At 33.3% G+C, this 13,211-nt stretch overlaps 1 protein-coding gene across 5 annotated transcripts in view; it reads right to left on the bottom strand.

The window, feature by feature from the left end:
* The window catches only part of ARFGEF1 (ARF guanine nucleotide exchange factor 1), a 148,008-nt gene that overhangs the window by 88,609 nt on the left and 46,188 nt on the right, over nt 1-13,211 (bottom strand). For all 5 annotated transcript variants that reach the window (XM_028113260.2, XM_088022806.1, XM_028113276.2 and 2 more), the window contains exons 2-4: nt 3,335-3,365; nt 2,661-2,817; nt 1,336-1,482 (exon numbers count right to left, since the gene is read on the bottom strand). In XM_028113260.2, coding sequence (XP_027969061.1) covers nt 1,336-1,482; nt 2,661-2,817; nt 3,335-3,365 — 335 coding nt within the window. The remainder of the gene's footprint in view (nt 1-1,335; nt 1,483-2,660; nt 2,818-3,334; nt 3,366-13,211) is intronic.

Genomic DNA, 13,211 nt, shown 5'->3' with positions numbered 1-13,211 from the left:
CACACACCATTACCACTTTCAGGTATACACTAACAGAATTTTCAGTATATACCAAGAGAATTTCTATCAACCTTGAATATATATCATCAACTGCCAGTAACTTCCAAATAATCCAAACCCAGATGACTAGAAACTATTCAATCATATTGTTTCAACCCAAGTTTCATTTTAATAAAAATATTACTTAGTTTCTTAAAATGCACAGCATTACCTCTGTCACAACAGAACACAGATATGCTTCATATGATAGATCTGTCAAATGAGACTGTCAACTTTGGAGGATACACAATGTCGTACTCACTCCCAAATTTTTCTGAAATCTTTCTTAGAGACCAGACTCAATAAATGTACTGCTATTGTTGAAGAGGTTTACAAATAGAATAAAGCATTAAAATATCAGATTAAATTAGAATAAAGCATTTAAAATAATCCTAAGTGAATCCTCCAACAAAGTCAACAACTTTAATTTACATGAATATTCATACATTAGGGTACTTGCAATTTCTCAAGAGCAAGGACTCCTTTGTCCTTTTATGTTGTACATTGCTATGCAGAGTCAGCACTGATATATGCTAAATAAACCATGACTGATATCAAATTGCAAAAGACAGGCCAACTGGGCAGCCTTTTTAGAATAAAGATATGACTTGTGACGTGAAAACAGCTATGAAACTGAAAGACTCAGAAGGGGCTATATTCACACATGAAAAACACTTTATATGTGTAAATGATTTCAAAAAGTACAAGAAAATTCTACTGATGTATAAATGTATCACAACTACCATTAGCTGTCATATTAAGAATTCAAAATTTATAAGAGACTGAAAAAACAACTGAGTGACTTTTCTTTAAAGGAGTTTAATCATCCAGGTATATTACGGCACAATGTTTGGCTAAGCAGGTTCAGCAGATGAACAGGTACAAGGGAATCAGGAAAGCTGGTACACCAATAGTTCACAGGGTGAAGCATGCGTCTAGAGGGCCGACTATAAGGGGTCCAGAAGTAGAGGAAACTAGAGGGGTCACAGGACCATCGCATGGACCCTAAAGCTCCAAAGATGGAATATGTACAGTAAACGTTCCAGAAACTGAAAAACTCTGGGGGCCCAAGCCTAAACTGGGACCTTCAAAATAATAGACTTAGAAATATAATCTTCTAGTGAACTCTTGACATTCAACAAAACCCCCTCATATGGTGTCTAAAAAGCAACTAAATGACCTCTATTACAGCTGGAAACCACATAAAATGACCTTTCCAAATATTTCCAAGGTAAATGGCTTCTGATTTTTAAAAACAGAGATTATGAATGACAAATTCACTATATAATCAATTACCTTTATTATTTGCAACTGAACTCCTTCATCTGTTTGAGGACCTTGGAAGCAGCCACAAATTGTTTCAATAATTCTATCAATTAATTTTTTGCCTGGTGTTGTACTATCTGGAGCATTGCCAGTCAAGTGCCCATAAGCAATAAGTTTCTGAAATGGAAAAAGAAAACAAAGATCCCCATTAAGCTGATATATATGCTAATTAAATATACATTAAAATTATAATATATAATTCAGTATATATTACACTTTTTACATAAAAACATTAAAGTAAAATCAAAGCCATGGCTATACCAACTTTTCCTGAAAACTTTATTAGCTATAAACATGTAAAATTATTTACATTCATAATAACCACAAAAACATAATAACCACAATAAAACCATCAGGCAATATTTTGAGAAAGCCAGGCCTCAGACCTTATCTCTGATGAATCAGAATAGCTTACTGCTTTCTATCTAACCATTATTGATATTGCTTTTGTGAAAGCTGTATTAACACATTTAAATGACTCAAAATCTCTTTCCACATCAGATCTGTGAAAATGCAGAAAACCCAATTTCCATGCACTGGCTATAATAAATCATAGATTTGTTCATTCATCATCCATTATAGCCCTGAAAGCCTTAGGTATCATTAATTTTAATTTTTCAGGGAAAACAAGGTCACATATCAAATGAACTTAATCTATCTTCTAAAAAAATCATATGAATATGGTCTTTTCCTAGCCACTGAATTGTTAGTTCCACAGGTATAATTTACCAAACAGTGAAAACACCTGAAAAGAGAAAAACCCCTCTATCTGGAAGTTTTACAAGTATCTTAAATCTTAAGAGAATCCTCTGTGTGTGTGTGTATGTAAATAAAACAGGATGAAAAATTTCAGGAATTTTTCTGACATAAATAAAAATCAGAGCTAAAGTCCAGCAGTGAATAGAAACATTAAACTGTCAATATTAACCTATTGCTTTAAATAAAACAGCAGGCATTTAGTAAAATCATTGCAAATCATGATACATGTAAAGTCAGCAGCAGGTTAAAAGTCTTATGGTTCTTGCACCTCACTGATGGAAAATGAGACCAAATCAACACTTAGTAAAGATAATGTGTCTCACTAAGCTAACTAATGATTTTTGTTACCCTTAAACTAGGAACATCTTTGTGGAGTCATTATTTTGTCTCTCTTAAATATAAGCAACCATTTGGTTTCTTATCACAATAAGAATATTCAAGGCTTTCATGGAAAATGTCTGAATCATCAATTGTGAACAATGTTTAGAAACATATTCAAATTAAATAGTTTTTAGATAATGCCATTTTATACATACCTGTAAACAATCAAGAGATGTACTAACTATACGGGGACATTTGGACTGGCATGCCAATTCAAAGGGTAAGAAATACTTGTCTGCTTCAATAAAATTTGTCTTTGATTTAACTGGTGGAAGAGTGCTTGATCCACCTTTCGCTTCTCCATGAGGAGGACTAAAGGAAAAAAAAAAAGAGTCTGATTAGAATATCACATTTTTCGTACTGATGATAAACTCATATAAAAACACAAAATTTCAGTTCTAAAGGGAATTTTGCTGAACCAACTTTCATATGCCCATATTTCATGAGGGAAACCAAACCCCAGAGAAATTATGATTTGCAACAGGTCAAAAGCTAGTGGCCAGAGCTTAACTAAATGCAAGAAAATCAAATAGTTATTTAATTACTTGAAAAGTAATTTAAATTACAAAATAAATAGTTACCTTTCTAAATATGGATCAAAGTTTTTAAGCGAAGACTTTAAAGCATATCATATGGTATTTCAGGAATACCCTTATATACTTATTTATGAGATCTTTTTGCTTCTATTGCTTAAAAGCCATTTTTTATTAATTTTATTATAAAGATCACATACAGAAAATTTGTGACATATAGATGAATGTATTACTATATTAGCCAAGACTGATATGTTTGCAAATTATTTTTACTAAAGAAAAGAAACCCCACAAACCTCTGTTTTTCAGTTTCCGCTTTTATTTCCTCTGGGGGGGGAAAAGAGGCATATGTTAGAAAACATGACAACAGAAAGATCATTAAGTAATTTGATTACAGGCTTTGTAAACTAATTTGTAACTTCTACAAGAAGTTGGGAAGAATGCAAATTCAAAAGAAAATTCAGTACTAAAATTCTCCTGCTGCTAAATGTATTAATTTACACAATATAGTTTAATGAAACTATACAAAGAATATATTAATAACCATAAGGATAAGTACAACTGCGCGTTACTAATTCCCAAAGAAAAATTTCTTTTCTCGGGGCACGTGGGTGGCTCAGTCGTTAAGTGCCTGCCTTCGGCTCAGCCCCACATTGGGCTCCCTGCTTGGCAGGAAGCCTGATTCTCCCTCTCCCACTTCCCCTGCTTGTGTTCCCTCTCTTGCTGTGTCTCTTTCTGTCAAATAAATAAATAAAATCTTTAAAAAAAAAATTTCTTTTCTCAAAGTAGATTTTTTTTGGTCAAGTAACTACACTAACCATAAGCATTAATATTAAGAATGGAATATTATGTATTCAAGTTATAAAATATAGGGCACATGTTCAGTGAGGGGTAAAAAAACTCAACACATCACTCTTGTGATTACCTCAAGATTATCAGACCAGGACTATAACCTTTTGACCATGTACATGTGTTGATATTTAACCAATTTTTCTACTTATGACTACATAAAGCACTGTAAAATACACATGTCCAGTTCAATGGGAAATTTTGCTGTTTATAACTTATGAAATGAGGTAAATAGGTAAATCCTACCTGTAATAAAAGACCGCTAAATTTAATTGATAGGCTGGGGGAGGAGAGGGTGTCTGGTTAACTGATTAAACCCGTTTGAAATGTGGGAAGAAAAACATTCAAACATAACATTTATAATTACTATTATTGTAACCAATAGTTGTTCAGAATGAACTATGTGCCAAGCACTATTACATTTTACATGTACTAACATAATTAAGCCTCACAGTAACCCATAAAAGTTTGTACTAGCATCTTCATTTTAAAGATTAGGAAAGTGAGGCACAAAAAGGTTAAATAATTTGCTCAAGGGCTGCATGGCTTGGGTGTATGGCTAATCAGGTTTCACAACTAAATAATCTAATTCCAGATCCTGGTTTCTTAACTGCTCTATTACATAGGTGTATCTAGGAACATTGAACAAATGTGTTAAATTTGGTATTAAAAAAAGACTAGACTACAACTGAATAATCCAGAGACTATATTAAACCCTTTATAAAGTGGTTTTGTCAAATCACTTTGTCATACACACACAATTTATTCATTACCTACTCTGTGCCAAGCATTTGATGTTTGGTGTTTCAGTCTAGTCCTCTGTGGGCTAAAGTTCTTTCCATTTTACCACTGGTAGAAGTGGAAGGGGGACAATATGAAATAGTATCTGTATGTACTTAAAATACTACTTAATAAAAGTTCACAATGTCTGATACTGAAAACTGTACAGTTCACCAATACATGTAATTAAAAATAATTTACATCACCTTAAAAAATACAGTACAGATGAAGGGAAAATATATTAACTGCCCCCAAATCTTCATTAAAATTTTTAAAACCCTATTTTTCATTTTAAAATATTATCATTATTATTGAAGCTGAGGTACTGCTAAAATTCAAGCAAGGCAGAAAAAAGATGTAAAGTAGGGGAAGGGGTAAGGTGGCAGTTTTTGTAAAAGGTGAACTTCCATGTATAAAATCAGTAGGAAACAGGGTATTCTGGTTAAGAACATCAGAAGTAGTACATTTTAAATACCACTATGATTTGACACCACCTATTACTAAATAACCACGTGACCTTGGGAAACAATCCTCACTTCACTACTAGATGATTGCAAAAGTCTCTTATATTCTAAAACATCCGTCAACAACTATTGCTCACATGCCAAAGCCACCCACCACTGTTTTCCTGAGTTTAAGAATAGTTTTTACAGCTGAATATCTGCAATCAGTTTGATGGTAGGGTACACTAACCTTCAAACCCAGGGAAGAAATGTTACTCCACCTGAGAGAATTCTCATTAGACCAGGATTACAAAATTTATACTCAATTATGATTATTTTGAATCCATCAATAAAAAAATCTGTGTAAACTGGTTTTCTCTTGGTATGTAAGTACTTATATAATATCCTTGATTTTTTTCTTGGCCTGAAAAGCCCTCTATAGAAAAGGTTTGCTGACCTTTGCCCTAAAACATTAGGGTTCAAAGGATCTGACCAGATTCTTATGAACCATTTTATTCTATGATTCCATTATTTTTAGCTGTCCATATTTATCTACCTATTTATTTATTTATTTTAGGGAGGTAGAGGGAGAGAATCTCAAGCAGACTACCCACTGAGCACAGTCTGATGTGTGCTCAATCCCACAACCCCAAGATCACGACCTGAGCTGAAATCAAGAGTTGGACACTCAACCGACTGAGCTACCCAGCCACCCCTAAATGTCCATATTTAAATAGTCTAAAAAAACATACCCAACACAAGCTATATTGAATATAATGTTTTTCTAATTCAGACAGTACTATATTTTTTTCTATCTCCATATTGTAAGTTATACAAAGTACTGTTCAAACTGATCTAGATAAGTTTTATTTACAAAGAAATAAAACAATTTAACTCAGTATTTCTAATGTTTTAAATTACCTTGTACTAAACATGAGTTTTACTTTTTCCTTTCCCTATACATTTATAACCCACAGTAAAAAAGTTTTAAAATGTTTTGATAAAATCTTTAAAGGTCACAGAATAATCATAACTTTTCCCACTGACTACTATCAACAACATAGCTTGCATGGTTATCTTTCTGGTCCCACAAAATGCTTATATTTTTAGAGTCCCACAGGACTGTGTATTCATTTTAATGTTACCTTTCCAAGCCATTCGAGACTACTTAAACTGAAAGACATCTGTCACTAAAAAGTAACCAAGATTAAAAGGACAAGGGGCAATAGGGGGAGGTAGAAAATAAGTGTTTCTCAAAATACTTAATGTAACAATATGATAAGCCACAGTATTTTTTGTTTTGTTGTTCAGGGTACAGGTCTGTGATTCATCAGTCTTATATAATACCCGGTATACCCTCCCCAATGTCCATCACCCAGTTACCCCATCCCTCCACCCCTCTCCCCTCCACCAACCCTCAGTTTGTTTCCTGTGATTAAGAGTCTCTTACAGTTTGTCTCCTTCTCTGGTTTCGTCTTCATTTTTTCCTCTCTTCCCCTATGATCCTCTGCCTTGTTTCTTAAATTCTACATATCAGTGAGATCATATAATTGTCTTTCTCTGATTGACTTATTTTGCTTAGCACAATACCCTCTAGCCACAGTATTTTAAAACAAGCTGAAATTTTAAAATATGCAATACTATTTTATATTTGAGCAGCAATGTAGAGTTTAAAACATTTTTCCACACATTACCTAATTTTATCCTCAAAGGACAACTCCTCATTTTATGGAGGAGGAAACCATGGATCAGATTAAATAATAACTTTAAGGTCAGAAAGCTGGTAAGTAGTGATCCAGAAACTAGTTTCTCTCCTCTTAGTGTATTACACAGGACACATTGTGCTATATTTAAGCAACCTTCTATTAACTGATGCAACTGAATGGAAAAATTCATTCTACAATTATTAGGATAAACATTTTATAAAGCAGTGCTTCTCTAAATATGGTCTCAGGACCAGTAGCATCACTACCACCAGGACCCACAGAGACATACTGAATCAGTAAGTACCAAATCAGAGTACTACAGTCTGTGTTTTTTCATGGCTTCAAGGGGATTCTGATACGCAAATAAGTTAAAGAATTATTGCTATAAAGCAGTTAAAAGAAACGAGTGGAAGACAGTTGAGTTTCATTCACCATGGCTTTGGTTTCACCCAACCGTTTATTGTACTTGTAAGAACTCTTGGTCTAGTGTTTGAGTGCATACTAAAATGGAATTCCTTTTCAGTTTTCTTATAACGAATGTCCAGTAATACAGTTTTTGAGGCAACTGTCTATTTTAATAAATTAGGGCTTAGAAACAGTTTGCCTCATGTTGGCCTTCAACTGTAGAATCAAGAAGTAAACTAATTCTCAATTATTAAAGAAAACACACCCAGAAGAAAAAAAATATTAAAGCATCAAAATAAGAAATATTAGCATACTCAAACTACAAACCACATAGTGCTTAACTGTGAAATACTTTGTTAAAGTGAGAATCACGACAAGGATGAAAACAAACAGCAAAATATTTTTTTTTAACTGCTTTGGAAACAGTAGACAATGCAAATAGACAATATTGGATGTCATAAGAAAAGTCATCATTTTTGAGCTGAAATAAGATAAAAATTAGATGATGAATTTGTTTAGTGATATTTAGGTTTTTAAACTATGTAGTCCTAGCCCTTTACAAAAAATTACTGAAATTCTTTTAGGAATTACTTTCTAGCCATCAATTCTCCCTATTCCTTCAGAACTAGTTTTATAAAAATTTTTGAAAGCCACAGAAACACAATCACTGCATTATATATAGAAAGATTAAAACTGGAGAATATGGGTCATTGGGAATTAGCATAAAAATATAGATGTGAAGTATTTTGAAAAGAAATACAAGTTTTATTCCTCCTAGGTACATTAAATAACTGGAACCAAGTGAGCACAACTGATAAGGCACAGGACTTATTTAATGAACAGGAAAGAATGATTTACTGAAAAATAACTGATTATATACAAGTTATATGCCTGATTTCCTAAGTATATTAAATATTCCCTCTCATAATATTATGCTTACTATCAACTTGCTTAGCAGCTTTTTTACCCACTGAAAACACAAATATAAACTTCAAAACAATACTAGTACAATTCAACGAATTCTATTATCTATACACTATGATTTATATCTACCTCTCATGACATCATTTTGTCTTAAGTATAGTTTGTAGAACAGTATTTAGTCAATGCAAACTAAACTGGTAATCTAAGGAAAGACCTTATAAGTGAAATGAATAGTTTTTAATAAACACATTAGAACTTATACATCCAAACTGCTGTCTCCTTCAAAGCAGTGTGTGGGAGGATATGCATCAATTATCATAATAGTGCCAGTATTCAGAAATATTTGTGGAATTCACTGTTTGCAGTTCTTTTCTGCCTGTTTCTTTCAAATGAATAGCTTCACGGAAGGAAAAATCTCTAGAAAGGGAATGAGATTCTAACAACCAATTAATCACAGTTGGCATGGAGCCAAGTATGAAGAATGGTATACGAACACGAAACAAAAGTTCTTAATTTTACTGCTTCTCTGAACCATTTCAAATTGTGTGTGTTTAAGCTTATTCTAGAAAAATAGAACATACATAACTCTCATTAGTCTCCAGAAGCCTGTAACCCAAACTATAAAGATGATATAGGATCAATTATGACTATATATATCTAAAAGCAACTTTAAACAAAAACATTTATTAAAAAGCAGAAATGTAGGGATTACTTTGAAAAATAACATTCCTTTGGATGTATATATTCTACTAGGTTTTACTTTTTCAAAGCCAATTGTATGACTTTAGAATCACATTTCATATAGCTAAGGATTAAATAAAAATACAGAAGTTAAATAGAATGCTACAGTAACCTAAAGAGGAGGCAATGGTTTGAATTAAAGCTGTGACAATAGGGATGAATACATGTGAACTCCATGAACATCTGGAAAGAAAACCAATGAAACAATCTCACAGAGGCTCTCAGCAAGCAGAGACCTGGCTTGCATAACTGCCTAGAAGAGGTACCACTAACTTAGAAACAAAATGCAGTTTTCTCACTGTGTGAGAGAGCAGGGGTAAGAGAGCAGGGGTGAAGAGGACGTACGTTTTGGTAGCGTTTTATTCTCAGCCACTGAAATGTTCAAGTGGCACTATTCAGTAGGTACCAAGACATGTAAATTTGAAAATCAGGACATCGTATGGCAGACTGTATTTTCCAAAATGGTCACTATATTATATCTTATCCCACATGCCTTCTGCAAAGTGACCTTGCCAGAATCCCTCCAAAATACAGAATCTAATTCTTCTCCCCTTGAATCAGGGCTAGTTGTGGAGATACATTTATAACCAGTAGGATGCAGTGGAAGTAACAGAGGACAACTACCAAGAGCAGCTACTTACCCTATTACTGTTTCTCCTGTAATGCTAGGTCTCCAGACACCTACTCTTGGAACTCAGCAGCCCTGAGGTGAGAAGCCTAAGCCACATGGAGGTTCAGTCAACAATCCCAGCTGAGCCCAGCTCTCTAGTAATTACAGCCCAGGCACCGGACATGTAAGTGAAGAAGCCTCCAGAGGATTCTGGTTCCCAGCCATTCACATCTCACCCAGTCATTTGAGTCTTAGCTTAGGCCCCAGACACTGTGAAACAGCAACACACCCTAACTGAAATCCTGTCACACAGAGAATCTGTGAGCATAATAAAATTCTATTATTATTGACTTCAATTGCCTGAATATCAGTGGAACTTTCAGAATAAAAAGGTGAAAAGTGAAGTTTCCACCATAAAACAAAAACCACCTAAGAGAGAGTTTACAAATAACTCAAACTTTGAATTTCCAAATTTAACTTTACATCTTTAAATTTTTTAATTACTTGTAACAGAAAGGCACTGTATAATTGTAAAAATTTAGGCCAACTTTAGGCCAAATTTAGGCCATTTGTTCTCTGGCCAAAGATAATGTGTAATTTAAGTTCTCTAATGCATTTAAAAAATTTTTCTGTAATAAGTAACTTAAAACTAGGATTAAAAATTCATAAAAAATACTGAGAACCTTGAGAAATATTTTCTAAGGTGATGAAAACTATAATTAGCTCACAAGAATCGCATTAACAGGAACAATTCTAATCAAAAATATTTCATATTTGTGTATTTTACAATTTACAGAGCAGTTTTACATACATCTTATTCTTAGAATAGCACACAGTATTACCAGCATGCCCACTTTACAGATTAAAAAGGCTGAAGTAACTTAACACAAGATGACAAGAGGGGTACAGAATGACTTAAGTGTGGTTTTTGATAACAAGCCCAAATCAAATGGATGAGTTTCAACAACTCATTAATGAAAAAGAATATTAATTTTACAGTGTTATCACAGTTTTCTAACAAAGAAAACTACTGTGCTGCTTATTAATTCAGAAATAGAAGGAATCCTGTTTTGAAGACCAAAACTAGAAATGTGACTTGAGTGATAAATATTCCAAGTCAATAATTTTCTTTTCTATTCCAGACTTTATGTATAAAAAATTTTAAAAATACAAATGAAGGGGCACCTGGGTGGCTCAGTCAGTTAAGCGTCTGCCTTCGGCTCGGGTCATGATCTCAGGGACCTGGGATCGAGCCCCACATTGGGCTCCCTGCTCAGGGGAGAGCCTGCTTCTCCCTCTCCCTCTGCCTGCCACTCTGCTTACTTGTGCTCTCTATATTTCTGCCAAATAAATAAGTAAAATCTTTAAAAATAAATAAATAAATATCCTTTAAAAAATACAAAATGAAAATCTCAGTAGAATTCAGATCAAGTGCCTGCCTAATTACACTAAAGTATTAAATATAGGTAAACCAAATGTAAGAAAACTCAGTAAGTGGAAATAAGCATTCAAAGAAATCATGAATTATGAAAATGATCCTTTAATGGAACTTAATATTTAGATAGAAAAGAATACAATGGCTGTTCACTGTCAACAACTTGCAGTGACTACAGTGAAAAGCAAAAACACCAGAGTTATTGTTCTAAGTATTAACACCCCTAGTGGTAAATAAACAATCAGACATTTCATAAATTCTGCTCAATATAAGATGTGCAGAAGCAGCAGCTATGGGGGTCATGGAAAGAATACTGCATTGTAAGTCAGGGCCCTGGGCTTCGTCAAAGAAGTGGAATACAGTAGAAAGAAATGGGCTGAAGGCCCAAAAAGACAAGAGTCAAACCCCAGGTCTGTCACTGTAAAAACTTTTTAAACCTCATTTTACAGATTTTTTAAAACAGGGATCATAATATCTAGTTGTCTATCCCATAAGAATATTAGGTTTATCAAAGAGGTATGAAAGTGCTTTGTCTTAGCTAGGTTTATTTATTTATTTATTTTGAGCGAGGTTTTAAATATGAAAAAGTACAAACAACAGGGCTGCCTGGCTGGCTCAGTTGGTTAAGCATCTGCCTTCAACTCAGGTCACATCCCAGGACCCTGAGATGGAGCCCCATGTTGAGTTCCTTCACACAGCAGGGAGCCTGCTTCTCCCTCTCTCTCTGTTGCTCCCCCTGCTTGTGCTCTCGCTTGCTCTCTCTCAAACAAATAAAATCTTAAAAAAAAAAAGCACAAACAATATAAATACTGAGTAACCAACCACCCAATTTTATGAAAGCATTTCATAAATGTACAACTCTTTCCAAATATAAGAGCCTTTTAGAACAAATAGCTAAAAGTTTGGGATAGTGAAAGTATTTAAATTTGGGATAGAGGTACAAAGGCTCAACTTAAAATAGACAATAGAGGAAATTTTTAAAGCAATACCTATGCTATATATAAATGCATGAACCCTCGCTGAAAGAATTTGCTAGAAATAGTAATAGTGTTTGCCTAAAGGGAAAAAAATTAAGTGACTAGATAACAGGAGAAAACATTTTTCATCTTTTACCTTTCTCTTTGTACTTTCTAAACTTCACACTGTGTATATTTTAACTATTTTGAGAAACTAAATTAAAAAAGCAAACAAGACAATAAAGATTTTGGTAAATATTTTAATGTTTGGCTTAATATTAAAGGCTGATATCTATTTTTAAATCTACAAATGTTAATTTCCAATTTCAATGTTCCTTAAAAATATTACTTTAAAAATTTTTTTGCATTATTTTTACTGAGATTTTTAGATCTTAGGGACTATTTTTCCTCATAAAAGCAGCTCTAATCTTAAAATTCAAATGAAGGGGAAATGACTTAACCTCTAAATATTTACACTATACAAAATTTTTCAATACTGTATCTAGTCTATAATTAAGTTATGCTAGTTGTAGTCATAATTACAAACATCTCATGTAATCATGCATTTATGATTTTATCAGAAGGTTCTACCAGTAGTTAGATACAAATAAAATTATTTTCCAAAAAAAAAATCTCAAAAGTATCTTAGTATAGACCAGCAAAATTTTACACATATTTACATTAAAAAGTATAAGGAATAAGAATTAAATAACCTGAGTGGTTTGAGTTAAATACCAAATTTTCTTATAGTCCAGCATACAGACCTTGAAGTATGACTAATCTACATAAACTTTTAAGAATGATATATAAGTCAAGGTTTGACCCATCACAAACGCTTATGAAAAAACTAAATCTGCATTTCTCATAATTGTATGGCAAAATTTATTAAACACATTCATAATTTTAATCTCCAGAAGCACCACCATCAAGTCCACCTCTTGGTTTGTCCTGACACTTAACAACAAAATTGCAATACTAAGGTAGAAAGTCAAATGCTTGATTCTGCCCTTCCAAAATACATGCTAGATTTTGAAAATGTTACTTTTTGCCTATCTTAACTGTGAACAGACTTGCACACTGATACCACACTTTTTTTTTTTTTTTTTTGATACAACACTTCTTGGAGCACAATTTTCAAAAACATGATAAAACAAGTAAGTTATACATATGAATAGTTAGGCTTCTAATACGACTCTGTACTAGAGGAATCATTTCATTGACTCAGTCTTTCCCTTACTGTTTTGATCCCAAATTCCCCCATCTCCAACCCCTCAATTAACCATCATTCCCCCCAATGGGGTAACACAAGAGAAATATAGACATT

The sequence above is a fragment of the Eumetopias jubatus genome, unplaced genomic scaffold (assembly GCF_037043125.1).
Source record: "Eumetopias jubatus isolate StellerSeaLion01/CBP00866 unplaced genomic scaffold, mEumJub1_p1.0 scaffold_4, whole genome shotgun sequence".
Classification (NCBI taxonomy): domain Eukaryota; kingdom Metazoa; phylum Chordata; class Mammalia; order Carnivora; family Otariidae; genus Eumetopias; species Eumetopias jubatus.
This window is presented reverse-complemented; position numbering and strand designations above follow the sequence as displayed.